Consider the following 14,453-nt stretch of genomic DNA (forward strand, 5'->3'; position numbering starts at 1 on the left):
TCTTCAAACTGATAAGGGTCCTAGTATTGAAAAGTTGACTCTCTTTCTTTCCACAAACACTACACCAGCTACAGGGTGTTTCCAGCAAGGTATTATTTACAGATTTCCAGCATTCACATTTTATTTTGCGTTGATTGTACCGTAACCGTCCTGTTCTTACATTCTTCGCCTCAGCTTAGTATTTACCAGGGCCCTGCTAGGCATGGTGTACCTAGCTACATTATGTACTAACTACATTAGTCCTCCAAATATGGGCAAACTTACAATTTTTAAGTAAAATTTAACATTTTAGTTTTTAATTTTGGAATTTAAAATTCCATCCATCACCAACTCATCAATATTATTTTCTAGCCTCCCCACTCTCTCCTCTGCTTCCCAATTTACAAACATCACATCCGGTTCGTTAAAGTATAGGGAGCTCTTGTCTATCACTACACACTCATCATGGGCTTCTAATCACAGAAGTAATCCTCCGTTACCAGTCCAAGTTTAGATCCAATTTGCTAATTTGTCTTGCATCTTGTAGGAAATAACCTTTTTGAACAATTCTCCCACAAGACACTCTCAACGCATTAATGAAGTTTATGTGTAGATTGCATCAGCATTAGTACCCCTTCCCTATTATACACATAACCACATTCTTTGAGATGCTTTTCTCCTAAAGCTATCCTCAATTAATCCCTGTTTCTCCAAGTGCAGATTAATCCTATCCCCCCAGTATCCTTTTCTCGATTTAAATTTCAGCTGCCACATTAAGACAATTACACCTAAGAAGAATTAAGAATTCTTCTTAGGTGGAGAGATGTTGCCCCACCCACCCATGCTCAATGGCTTAATGATATTATGCCCTGTTTAGACCTTGAAAAAATTCACTATTCACTTCTCAATTCAGACATAAAATTTCACAAGGTGTGGGGACCTTTTCTTGAATATTTTCATAACTCCTCTTTGGATTAAGTCTTTTTTTCAGTCCCTTTGTGTTTTTTTTTCTTTCTTTGGTAGTAGGCATTATTATTCTTTGTTTTTATTTTCGTTTACAGTTTTGGGGGTTTGAATGCTCCAATTAGTATTTTTTACATCTTGCAATGGTTGGCCTGGAGTTTTTTTTCTGTGTGTGGGGGGGGGGGGTGATACTAACTTTATATTATTTTATTTTGGGTGCTCTTTCATCATTGTTTTGAACTATATTATTGTTATGTTTATTTTGCACTGTATTAATCTTCATTTTGCTGTTGGGTTTTTGCTGTAGTAATTGTAGAAATGCATAAAAAATCAATTAAAAAAAGACAATTACAAGGTCAACCCACTACCACCTTAAAAATATAGCGAGAGTTATAGGGCTTATGTATCAGCAAGACCTAGACAAACTCGTCTATGCATTTATTTTTACTAGGCTGGACTACTGTAATGGTGTTAACAACTCCATCAGACAGCTATAGCTCATTGAGAACGCCGCTGCAAGTCCTTACTAAGACCAAGAAAATAGAGCACATCACTCCAGTTCTCAGATCACTACACTGCTTCCTGTCCATCAGCGGACTGACTTTAAAATATTACTGTTGGTTTATAAAGCTCTGAATGGTCTAGGGCCGAAATACATCTCCGATCTCTTGCTGCATTGTGAACCTTCCTGAGCTCCCAGGTCACCTGGGGCGGCACTGCTTACTGTCCCCAGGGTCCAAACTAAACACGGTGAAGCAGCTTTTAGTTACTCTGCTCCACATATCTGGAATAACCTTCCAGAGGAGCTGAAGTAGGCCCCAAGTTTAAGCTCCTTTAAATCGAGGCTTAAAACTTTTCTTTTCGCTGCATCTTTTAATTAGAATCTTCTGCACTATAACTTCTATTTATCTTGTCTATTATTGTGTGATTTTATTCTCTTATATATTGTGCGAAGTTTGATTTCCTGTTCTTTGTAAAGCACTTTGAACTGCCTTGTGTTTGAAAAATGCTATACAAATAAACTTGCTTGCTTACTTTTAACTTTAACTCACTTGCCTTCAATTACCCAACCAATCTCCGATGCCCCTCCTGAATAAAGGTACCACACTCTAATATCCGCGGCCAAAGAGGTAAATATTTATCAGAACCCAGGCAATTGCTTCCCTTTCCTCCTATAGTATCCTAGAATACAACTTTCCAGATTCTGAGGATATATCCACCAAGACACCTAATACCTCCCTTTCAATATGTTCTGGAATTCCACCATCCTGTCCTCGTGAATACAAACAAGTACTCATTAAACACCTCATCACTATCCTTTGTTCCCCAAAGAGCCCTTCTTTCTCTGGTTATCCCCTTGCCCTTAGTTCATCAATTGCTTTGGAATTTTCCTCATCCTCACCTGCCAATGATATTGTGTATCACTCTTCACTGTTCTAATTACTTTAAGAATCCCCAATTCCTACAGGGTTATTCAAGGTTTAGTTTATATATAGCTGCCATAAACTGGCTCTTATTCATTCTACCTTTGATATCCGGGGTTCCTGGATTTGTTGGCCTTACCTTCACCATACATTGATCCCACTAATTGGATATAGACTTACCTACAAGTACATGCTCCCAGTCTGCCTTGCCAGTTCCTGCCTTAGAATAGTGATACTCCACAATTCAGGGCCTTAATTTTTGACCTATTCATCTCCTTCCCTACACCAGCATTAACATTTTGGATTCTATTTCGCACAGATACTCCACATGACTGGTTCCGTTCCCCAAGATTAGGTCCGTCACTGCCACTTCTCTTGCTCTTTTGAGAACATGCACACAGCGGTGCAAAGTTCTCCTGGATGGACTTTGGAATTTTTGCCCCCTTTGATGCCTTTCACATTGAGACGATCCGCATTAATATTGGAGTTGAAATCTTTCTAGTGACACCAATATTTATATATTTCTGAGATCTGCCAACATAGCTACTTCCTGCTTTTTGGAAGGCTGTAGTACCCCCACTGCACTAATTGTCACTCCTTTGTAATTAAGCTCCACCTACATGGCCTTACTGCAAGAACCTCCTAGAATATCCTCCCACCTTATTGCATTAATGGATAATTAATTTTGCAGTACCAACTACTGTTTTACATCTTCCATAGAACCACAGAACATTACAGCACAGAAACAGGCCCTTTGGCCCTTCTTGGCTGTGCCTAACCATTTTTCTGCCTAGTCCTACTGATTTACACCGGGACCATATCCCTCCATACACCTCTCATCCATGTACCTGTCCAAGTTTTTCTTAAATGTTAAAAGTGAGCCCGCATTCACTTCATCTGGCAGCTCATTTCACACTCCCAGCACTCTCTGTGTAAAGAAGCCCCCCCCTAATGTTCCCTTTGAACTTTTCCCCCTTCACCCTTAACCCATGTCCTCTGGTTTTTATCTCTGCTAACCTCAGTGGAAAAAGCCTGCTTGCATTCACTCTATCTATACCCATCATAATTTTGTATACCTCTGTCAAATCTCCCCTCATTCTTCTAAGTTCCAGGGAATAAAGTTCTACCCTATTCAACCTTTCTCTGTAACTCAGTTTCTCAAGTCCCAGCAACATCCTTGTAAACCTTCTCTGCACTCTTTCAACCTTATTTATATCCTTCCTGTAATTCAGTGACCAAAACTGCACACAATTTTTCCCCGTGCATTCTATCCTTGGATACCAGGTACGTATGTTGTCCCTAATGCCGTGACCACAACGTTAACCTGTTCATCCCCCTCCCTCATGGTAGGGTCTGGTTCATCACCTGTCACTTGCACGACTTCCGATCTGTCAGGTGGTAATGTGTACAACCAGGGCTGGAGTTCGGCCAGTGTTACTGGGCCAGAGACTGCTAACAGCAATTACCACACCCAGATTGGCATTATAATCACTTCTGAGAATAAGTCAACCACCTCAGAACAAGCTGTTCAGGAACAAGTTTATTTCAATTTACATATTAAAACAACCTGTCTAACTGATAGCAGTTTTGAGATCAGCTGCTGTGTTTAAAATTAAAAGCACTTTGTGTGTATGCTCAATGTTTTTACACAAGGGCCATAACATGTTGATGTTCCGCTGAGGCTTTTCAAACCCTGCTCTGTATTGTGGTAAGGTGGGGAGGAGGGGCGGGCTGGCACAGGGAGAGGCAGGCAGGGCAGACACGGGCACACCTAGAATCTTCACGTCATGATCTCGGATTCCAGGAAAACACAAAGCCATATTAAAGCTCAACCAATACCCATGAGAAGGCCTCATGTTTCATGTTAGTAATTTTCACTTCAGCCCCACGGAGCAGCACGTGCATCCAATGCTTGACGATGAAACTGAAAACCAGCTTAAGGAGGGAAGACCTCGCAGTCAGCAGCTGGCACAGAGTGCCCGCTCTTCTTGCTGCCAATGGAATTTTGCTTTCAGCTTGACCAGACGATCAACTCCGCTTTTCTTTCCCAGAACCTGGGTGAATCCAAACACCCCCGGGTATGTCAAGAGGGAAAGGCTACAAGACAGAGGGGAAAAAAAAGAGTAACAAAGGGGAGAGAACAGAAGGGAGAAGGAACAGAGGGAGATCAAGAGAGGTAGAGATGAGGGTAGGGGTAGATGAGTTGATACAACTGCCCAGCATCTTCACTGACCCCAGTCCAGGCAGATCTGTTTGAGGATGGAGGTCTGTTGGCGAATCGTGGTTGGCACCAGTATCTCTGACCCAACGTTCACTCTCCTCTGAGGCAGTCCCACCATCCTGCTCAGCTCCAGCCTGCTGGATCAGAATGCCAGAGGGTTGGCGTGAATAACAATGTCTTTGATGCGTACGTCAGTCAGAGGACGAAACGTCTTCTCATTTACAGGAAGCTTCTCCAGCTCGTCCAGCGTTTCCAGTCCGTCGATCACCCTGGATGAGAAGCCGACACGTCAGTTCAGATCAATACCTGGACCCAAAACTCACGTCAGGAGAAATTAATTAAATCTGATCCCAAAGCAAAAAAACCTTCTTCATGCAAATCCTGCCCGTCACTGTCCTATACATTACAGTACTTCAAACAATTATCAGGGTACTTCCTGTTTCCACTCACCTTCCTGGCAGTTCACCCCAGAGTCGAAAGCCAAGATAAACCATTTTCCTCAAAACCCCTCCAAGCCTTCTACCTATCAACTAAATCAATGTTGCACGGTTAATGACCTTCTCACTCACACTCACCATTTCAACTCAATCTCTATTCCGAAAGCGACACCCTGATCTAGTCAGCTTCTCCTCATGGCATCCATGTACCTATCCTAACTTCTCTTAAACATTGAAATCAAGCTTGCATGCACCATTTGTGCTGGCAGATCATTCTACGCTCTCACGACCCTCTGAATGAAGAAACTGCCCCTCATGTTCCCCTTAAACTTTTCACCTTTCACCCTTAACCCAGAACCTCTCGTTGCAGACCCATCCAACCTCAGTGGAAAAAGCCTGATAGTACACGGAGGGTAGGATTTTTGGACCTCGGCCCTTCCTTTGTTCTCTTTCCTTTCCTGTTGAAGGAACAGAGGACACAGACCAACAAACTTACTTGCCAAACACCGTGTACTTCATGTCCAGATGAGGCTGCTTCCCATATGTGAAGAAAAACTGAGAGGCATTGGTGTTGGGACCATTGTTGGCCATGGAAACCACTCCTCGAACATTGTGCTGAAATAGAGCATGAACGGGTAGATAAAGTCACTAATCAGCATCAGCCAATGGGAGATCCTCTCACGAGTTTGGAAGCTTCAAGTGTTTACTCGCCTTGAGGTGTTCACTGATCTCATCTTCAAACTTCCTGCCCCAGATGCTGGATCCTCCTTTGCCTGTGCCTGTATGGAAGGAAAAGCACAGCCATATGACAACAAGCACATTGCAGCTCCGTCATCACACACCAAGCCTCCAGAGAAGCACCTATTCTGACGGCTAGAAGCTCACTCAAACAGAGATAGGTTTCAAAAGGAGGAGGAGCAGTGAGAGTTAGGAGGGTAAAACCCACTCGGCCCTACACAGTTGAAATAAGACAAAGATAATGAACTCATTAGATGGATACACTATCACAGCTCCAACAGGGAATTTTTAAAAAATTATGCCCAGATAATTTCAAAGTACATTATCAAGTTATGTATACATTATATAACCTTGAAATTCATATCCTAACAGACAGCCACAAAAGAAAGAAACCTAAAAGAACACATAAAAAAGTCATACACCCGATGTGCCGAGAAAGAAAACATATCATGTAAACAATAAACACAAGTAAATAGTGTTCTGAACTGATGTCCACAAAGAGAGTCTGCCCACAGAATCGCCTAAATTGTTGTCCAAACATTGCTTGGATCTGGATACCATCGCCTCGATTCAGCCCTGTGCTTAACTCAATGTCCAAACGTTGGGTCTGCCACTTTGTTACACACTGGGGGCCAGGACCCCGCCACCTCGATTTTGCTATAAGAGGCAGCCCTTTGGCCCAACAAGACATTGTTGGACCGCATTCGGAGTACTATATACAGTTCTGGTCAACCTGTTGTAGGAAGGGCATTATTAAACGATGATTGAAAGGGAGCTGAGGGGCAACTTCACGCAGAGGGTGATGTGTGTACGGATGAGCTACCATAAAAGTGACAATACTTAGAAGACATTTATACAAGTACATGGATAGGAGGGGTTTAAAGGGATATGGGTAAGATGCAAACAAATGTACTGGCTTGGTTAGCATGGACAGGTTGAGTCGAAGGGTCTATTTTCATGCTAAATTATAACCATATAACAATTACAGCACGGAAATAGGCCATCTTGACCCTTCTAGTCCATGCCGAACGCTTACTCTCACCTAGTCCCACTGACCCGCACTCAGCCCATAACCCTCCATTCCTTTCCTGTCCATATACCTATCCAACTTTTTTTTTTAAAATGACAAAATCGAACCTGCCTCTACCACTTCTACTGGAAGCTCATTCCACACAGCTACCACTCTCTGAGTAAAGTAGTTCCCCCTCGTGTTACCCCTAAACTTTTGCCCCTTAACTCTCATGTCCTCTTGTTTGAATCTACCCTACTCTCAATAGAAAAAGCCTATCCATGTCAACTCTATCTATCCCCCTCATAATTTTAAATACCTCTATCAAGTCCCCCCTCAACTTTCTACGCTCCAAAGAATAAAGACCTAACTTGTTCAACCTTTCTCTGTAACTTAGGTGCTGAAACCCAGGTAACATTCTAGTAAATCTCCCCTGTACTCTCTCTATTTTGTTGACATCTTTCCTATAATTCGGTGACCAGAACTGTACACAATACTCCAAATTTGGCCTCACCAATGCCTTGTACAATTTTAACATTACATCCCAACTCCTATACTCAATGCTCTGATTTATAAAGGCCAACATACCAAAAGCTTTCTGCACCACCCTATCCACATGAGATTCCACCTTCAGGGAACTATGCACCATTATTCATAGATCACTCTGTTCTACTGCATTCCTCAATGCCCTACCATTTACCATGTATGTCCTATTTTGATTAGTCTACCAAAATGTAGCACCTAAATTGCTGTATGTGTAACTCCTAATCACACTGGCAAAATCTCTTTCCTCTCTCTCTCTAACAGGATTCTCGGAGTATGTTTTTATTTTGGTCTCCTCCGGACGCCATACTTTCTCTTTGTTCTTTGCTCTCCTGTCAATGGAGGATTGGCCCGCTGACAGAAAACAGAATCGGAAAAACAGGTCATAGTCCAATTGGCAAACACTAACTACTTGTGGACATCAGCTCTGGGGCCTTCGCCATTTACAATCTACGTGAACTAGTCAGATAAAGGGACTGACTACAGTATAGTCACACTTACTGATGTTACAATGATCAGTGAGAAAGTAAGATGGGTGAGGTTGAGTGGACAAAGATTTGGCAGATGGTACAGAACATGCAAAAAATGAGGTGATCTGCTTTGGAAAAAGAAAATCAGAATGCTGTTCAAATGGAAGGAGACAACAGAACACAGCTGGATGCAGGGATTTGGGTTATAGAGTCAAAGTTATACAGTATAGAAATGGGCCCTGCAGCCCACCACATCTATCCAACCTTCTGTCCTTCCACACCAAACCCATCTGCCCAAAACTCAAGTGTCTGACTGAATGCCCCACAACACATTAATTGTATCTCACTCCATCACTTCCGACAGCACATTCCCCATTAAGCAAAAAAACTTGCCCTCAGGTCCCCTTTAAAATTCTTTCCTCTCACCTCCAATCTATGCCCTCGTTTTTAATACCCATACCATGGGAGAAAGATTTTCACCATCTACCCTACCTATACCTCTTACAATTATATATACTCATCAGACTCCTCATTTCAGAGAAAATAAGCCCAACCTATCCAATCTTTCCCCATAAAGTCCTCCAATCTAGGCAACACCTTGGCGAGTTTCCTCTGCACCCTCTCCACCACACCCCATCCTTCCTACACTACTGTAACCAGTGCTGCTCACACATTGAGTCTAACCAGTGTTCCGTAACATTGCAACATAATGCCCCAACACTTCGATTCTACGCCTCAGCTTCTGAAGGCAAGCATGCCATACATCTTCTTCACCACCCTGTCTGTCTGCGTGGCCACTTTCACAGAACTGAAGCCCCAGGGTGCTCCATCACCAGCATTAGTTATCATTGACAGTATGACCTGCTCATAATTAACTTACCAAATTACATCACCTCACAACTGTTGCAATCAAATTCCGTCTGCCAATACCCAGCCCAACTTCCCAACTCATCCATATCCAACTACAGCCTTAGAAAATCCCTCACTATCCACATCATCACCAATTTTCATGTCACCAGTAAACGGTGTTTTTCCAGGTGGGCGATCTGCAAGGTTTTTGTGTGTGAGGGAGGGGGTTGGGGGGTTTGATGTTATTGTCACACGAAGACCTGCTGAGTTCCATCAAAAACAACCTCAGGAGAAATACAAGAGAGGCTGTAGTGACAGGAAAAAAAAATTGGTGTCCAAATTCCTGATTTTCAAAGTTAAACAACCAACGTGGCTCAAGGGAAACAGACATTCTTTTTTAATTCAGAACCCCAGTTCAGAATTCAGGGTGACAGTCCAGAACAATACCGTGGGAGTACAGAATGGCGTTGTGGTGTTTCTGGACTAGTAAGATTCAATCTGCAGGATTCAGTGCTGTGACTCCACCTGGGCAGTTAGGAAACTTAAGCCTAAGTGGGGCACTCCTTTTACTCTCCGATCAGGGTATCCCAGACGTCTCCCTTTTGGGTGTGGTGGTAGCTTACAGAGTCATAAAATACAGGTCTGTATCAAGTCTGCATGTACCAGCTCTGTTTCATGCCTATCCGTGGAAAGACAAATCTCAGGGTTGTATACAGCAGACATACTTTGACACTAAGTGTACTTTGAACTTTGAAGAACAAGAGCTGTTGGCTTTGCCAGTAACTGCACATTCTCTGAAAGAATAAAAGCATTTGGTAAACTCTGTCAAATTAACATTTGGCTTTGTGAAATTTCTTATGACACAGAGCACTGGAGATGGCTGTTTGGGTAGGGCGCTGAAGGTGTCTGCACCTGTGGTATCTGTATCCCAGAGAGAGGATAGTTTTAACAGTGTAGAATCATCATACAATAACTTCTGTACTGTTGTACCTTACTATAGTAACTTACTTCAGAAGTATTTTATTCTATCGTACAACCAGAAATTATAAAGATCAGCAACAGACATGCAAATCAACCTATTTTACTTTGGAGTTAAAGCCCTATGAATTTCACAGGATCTCCAGCCAGAGGCAGAAACAAGCACTGGTGTCCAGAAGCTTAGGCCAAAGTGATACACCTTAACAAGCATCTTAAAGTGGAAGAGAATAAGAAGGAAATAAGAAACGAGGACACTGGCAAAACGAAAAGTTGCAGGAGCTGTGGGAAGATTACCTGTGGGGTCTCCGGTCTGCACGATAAAGCCTTTGATATTGCGATGAAAAATGCACCCATTGTAGTAATCACTGGCACACAAGGCCAGGAAGTTCTATAAAGAGAGAAACACAAAAAACAATCAGTGTTGCTGCAAAGGGCCACCATGCTCCCCACCAATGTGCCCAGGATAAAATACACTACATCACTGTTAGAGTAACGGCCATCGCCCACCGGTGTGGTAACAGACCATATACATTGATACTGTACCTGAAGTTACGGGAAAAAGGACCCAGTCCAATAAGATCAGGAACAGAGACCATTCAACTCTGCCAGATCTGCTCCACCATTCAATTAGATTAGATCCATGTCTGTTCTGACCAACACAATTAACTGACTTTACACCATACCCCTTAAAACTATCTTAAAAAGTTATCAGCTTTAGACATAACAGTAACTGAATGGAGTCAGGGAGGAATGTTTTTGACTGCCGCTACCAGGGCTGAAGAGGTGTGACTGATTAGTCCTGCATGGTCTAGATCTGATAACAAGCACTCTCATTAGAGATTGATGATAATCTAGAGGCAGACATGGCCATAAATCCCTGTACCTGTGCCAGCTGTTTCCCAATAACCACTTCTCTTCCTGTGTGACAAAACATCTCTCTTATACTCGGTTTCCTATAGAATCTCATTTCATAGTCCCATGGGGTAATTCTGTCCTAAGCATTTGTTGAGGCACTTTACACCTATCTGCTTATCAGCCCACGAAGGAACAGCTTCGTCCAATTTGCTCTCAAAATTCCCCATTGCTGAAAGCTTCTGTTGGTGTCCATAATCTCCACTCCAAGCAGAGTGAGAATTTGGGGAGAGGGGTTAGAAGAGGGAATAAACGTTGAGCATATAACAGTACAACAAAGGAAAAGGCCTTTCGGTCCATAATGTTGTGCCGCACCAGCTTAGCAGTAGATCAAACCCCCCCCCCCCCAGAAAAACTAATGCCTCCTTTCTACACCATGTCCATATCTCTCCATCATCCTGACATCCATGTGCCTATCTAAACGTCTCTTAAAAGCCTCTAATGTATTTGCCTCCATCACCATACCAGGCAGTGCAACCCAGGCATCCCCCTCTCTCTCAGTAAAAAACTTACACCTCACACCCCCCTTGAACTTACCCCCCTCACCTACATGCCCACTGGGAAACAGATACTCCTTGTCCACTCTCTCTGTGCCTCTCATAACCTTATAAGCTTCTATCAGATCTCCTCTCAGGCTCTGCCACTCCAGAGAAAGCAACCCAAGTTTATCCAGCCTCCGTTGACAGCACATGCCCTCTAAACCAGGCAGCATCCGAATGAACCCTCTCCAAAGCCTCAATATCCTTCCAATAGTGGGGTGACCAGAACTGTACGCAATACTCCAGATGTGGCCTAACCAGAGTTTCATAAAGTCGCAACATAACCTCGGCTTTTGAACTCAATGTCTCGACTAATAAAAGCAAGCATTCATAAGCCTTCTTAACCACCTTATCAACCCGTGTAGCCACTTTCATTGAGCTATGAACTTGGACTCCAAGATCTCTCTGCTCAGCAACACTGTTAAGGGCCTCCTCACATTTGCCCTAACAAGGTGCAACACCTCACATTTATCTGGGTTAAACTCCATCTGTCATTTTTCTGCCCATATCTGCAGCTGATTTGCATTGCACTGTATTCTCTGCCAGTCTTCTACACTATCCATAACTCCACCACTCTTGGTATCATCCGCAAACTTACTAATCCACCCATCTGCATTTTCATCCAGGTCATTTATATACATCACAAAGAGCAGCGGTCCCAGCACAGATACCTGTGGAACACCATTAATTACAAACCTTCAGCTTGAGTAAGTCCCTTCGACCAGTACCCTCTGACAAAGCTACACAGGCTCTCCCTGATTAAGCCAGGAGCTTCAAAATGCTCACAAATCCCTAAGAGTTTTCTTCATCAGCTTCCCTAATCTGACATGAAACTCACCAGTCAAAAGCTCCCAGGATTTTACCTTCTTAAACAGAGGTAGGACATTAGCCACTCGCCAGTCCTCCAGGACCTCGCCTGTGCCTAGAGAGGACACGAAGTTAGTGGTCAAGGCCCCAGCAACCTCTTTTGCCTCCCTCAATAATCCAGAGTAAATTTCATCAGGCTCTGGGGAGTTATCCACCTTAATACTCATTAGGAGACCCAACACATCCTCCTTCTTATCCTCTAAGCACCCTAACGTATTTATACACTCAGCACTTACTGCCTGATCCTCCATGTCCTTTTCCTTGATAAATACTGAAACAAGGTACTCATTAAGGACCTCACTCACATTCTCCACTTCCAAGCAAATGTCCCACCTTCCTATTTATCCTCCTGCTCTTGATGTACCTATAGAATGCCTTGGGATTCAACTTAATCCTGCTTGTCAAGGACTTTTCATGGCCCCTCCTGGCATTCTAATTCCCTTGAGTTCTTTTCTGGCTTATTTATAATCCTCCTTTGCTTTGTTTGATCCTAACTTCTGACGCTTTACATACTTTTCCTTTTACTTCTTGGCTAAATTCATCATCTCCCTGGACACCCAAGGTTCTCTTATCTTTCCATCCCTGTCCTGTTCGGTCCTTCTAACAGGAAGATAGCTTTCCTGTACTTTAAACACTCTCCATATGTCTGATGTGGATTTGCCAGAAAAAAAGGTGTTCCCAATAAACTCTTCTTAGTTCCTGCCTAATGCCTTTGTAATTTGCCCTACTCCAATTTAAAACTCTCTCCTTATCTGTAGCTATCCTGAAAGTTAAGGAGTTGTGGTCACCGTTCCCTAACAAATCACCCTCTGAAAGGTCAGTCACTTGGCCAGACTCATTACTCAACACCACCTCCCCCTCGTTGGATGGTCTACATATTGATTAAATAAACACTACAAATTCTGCCCAGATCTAAGCCCCTTACACTAAGAAGGTCCCATTTAATAATAGGGAAGTTGAAATTTCTCATGACAACAATCCTATTATTTTACTTATTTCCTTAATCTCTTTACATATCTGTTCTGGCAGCTATGGGGGGGGGGGGGGGGGGTTCTGTAGTACAATCCCATCAGTGAATCTCACTTCCTATTCCTGAGTTCCACCCAAATGGACTCAGACTCTGTCTGACCCCTCTGTTATGTCTCCCCTGAGTGCAGCTGTGATATTGTCCTTGATTAGTAGTGCAACTCCACCCACCACCTCTTTTACCTCTTCTCTGTCCTTTCAAAAATCTAATCACCCATTCCTGCCCCTCTCTCAACCGTGTCTCTGTACTGGCTATAACATCGTGATTCGTTGTACTGATTCATCCTCTAAGTTCATCACCTTTATCCATAATACTCCCAAGCATTAAAATATGCACCCTGATGGGTAATTCCACAACCCCCAGCAGTATCAAAAGGGGGTACTTGTTGCTGAGGGGAATGACCACAGGGAAACCCCGCACTGACTGCTTAATCCTCTTAACTCTCCTGGTGGCCTTCCCACTCCATCACCAGCACTCTCCAAAAATGGCAGGCCCACTTGCCCCTATTGCTGAATTGAGGTCACTTATCGAGCCTGCTTTGCGAAAAAAGACCGGCCGTATCCGAGGTTGCTCCCTTTGACCCCCCCCCATGACCCTCGATAGAGCTCCGACACCAACATTTACCGCGTTCGAGCCGCCGCGGGAAAAAATGGTTGAGCAGAGATAAAGGGAGTAGAGATGGGGGCGATCAGAGGGAGATGGAGAGATGTAGCGGGGGAATCGGAGAGGAAGGAGGAATGGGGAGGGGGCCACTACCTCGCAGGTGTGGGGCGCCCGCTCACAGAACAGCTCGATCTTGATGTCTCCGAGATCCGTGCGGATGGTCAGGGCCTGGAACACAAGAAATGCTGTGAGCGCCCGTCCGCCCTCTCAGCAACCCGGCACCCCCGTCCTCACCACCTCCCTCTCCCGTCCCCCTTCCACCTCAGCCCCTCACCATCTCGGCCAGTCCAGCTGCTTCCGGTCCGCCCGGTAACGATCCCGGCTGCTCTCCCGGCCCCCTCCTGCCGTTCCGGTCGGAAATCGGAGCGGGACACCACTCTGCGCCTCGAACTTGCTCAGATCACCTCAAGTGTGGTTTCCTGTCTCCTCCCGGTAAGTGTACCCTTTTGCTAATCAAGCCTCCATCTAACCTTGGATTAAAATATTCAGAGACTTTCACCGCCCAGGGAGGAAAGGGTCAACACCCTCAGTGTGAAACTGCCGCATCTCTGTTTTAAGTGGGTGGGTCTCTCGTTTATAACCAGTCACACCCTGTTCGAGTTTATCCTCTCCAGTTACAACCTTGTTCCAATTGTCCCGTCTCTCACTCTCCCAAATTTTACCTAGCCTGTATGAACTATCCTCACACAGATAACCCACCCATCCAGGTACAATCCGGTAAACACTTTCTGAACGGTATCCAATGCGCGAACAGCTCTACTCGAGGAGTCTACTCCATCTGCTCCAGAAATGGCCTCACTTATGCCTTGAATAAATGAGTCAAAGGTTCAAGGT

The 14,453-nt window shown here is 44.0% G+C and overlaps 1 protein-coding gene across 1 annotated transcript; it reads right to left on the reverse strand.

Annotated features, from left to right (window-relative positions):
- Window positions 1-3,888: 3,888 nt before the first annotated feature.
- ppil3 (peptidylprolyl isomerase (cyclophilin)-like 3) lies at window positions 3,889-14,135 on the reverse strand. Its single transcript, XM_073052132.1, has 6 exons — window positions 13,894-14,135; window positions 13,713-13,787; window positions 9,906-9,999; window positions 5,736-5,803; window positions 5,521-5,639; window positions 3,889-4,856 (listed from the first exon to the last, which is right to left on the reverse strand). Exons 1-6 carry the CDS (start codon window positions 13,894-13,896, stop codon window positions 4,730-4,732), a joined length of 486 nt encoding a protein of 161 aa, XP_072908233.1. The 5' UTR covers window positions 13,897-14,135; the 3' UTR covers window positions 3,889-4,729.
- Window positions 14,136-14,453: the final 318 nt, after the last annotated feature.

Source organism: Hemitrygon akajei, chromosome 7 (assembly GCF_048418815.1).
Source record: "Hemitrygon akajei chromosome 7, sHemAka1.3, whole genome shotgun sequence".
NCBI lineage: Eukaryota > Metazoa > Chordata > Chondrichthyes > Myliobatiformes > Dasyatidae > Hemitrygon > Hemitrygon akajei.

What these genes read in the sequence shown, in the direction of transcription:
- ppil3 (XM_073052132.1), bottom strand. An exon ending in GGGCGCCCCACACCTGCGAG is followed by an intron (nt 10,000 to 13,712) that starts GTAGTGGCCCCC and finishes CTCTCTTTATAG; the next exon opens with AACTTCCTGGCCTTGTGTGC. An exon ending in GCAGACCGGAGACCCCACAG is followed by an intron (nt 5,804 to 9,905) that starts GTAATCTTCCCA and finishes CCTTCCATACAG; the next exon opens with GCACAGGCAAAGGAGGATCC.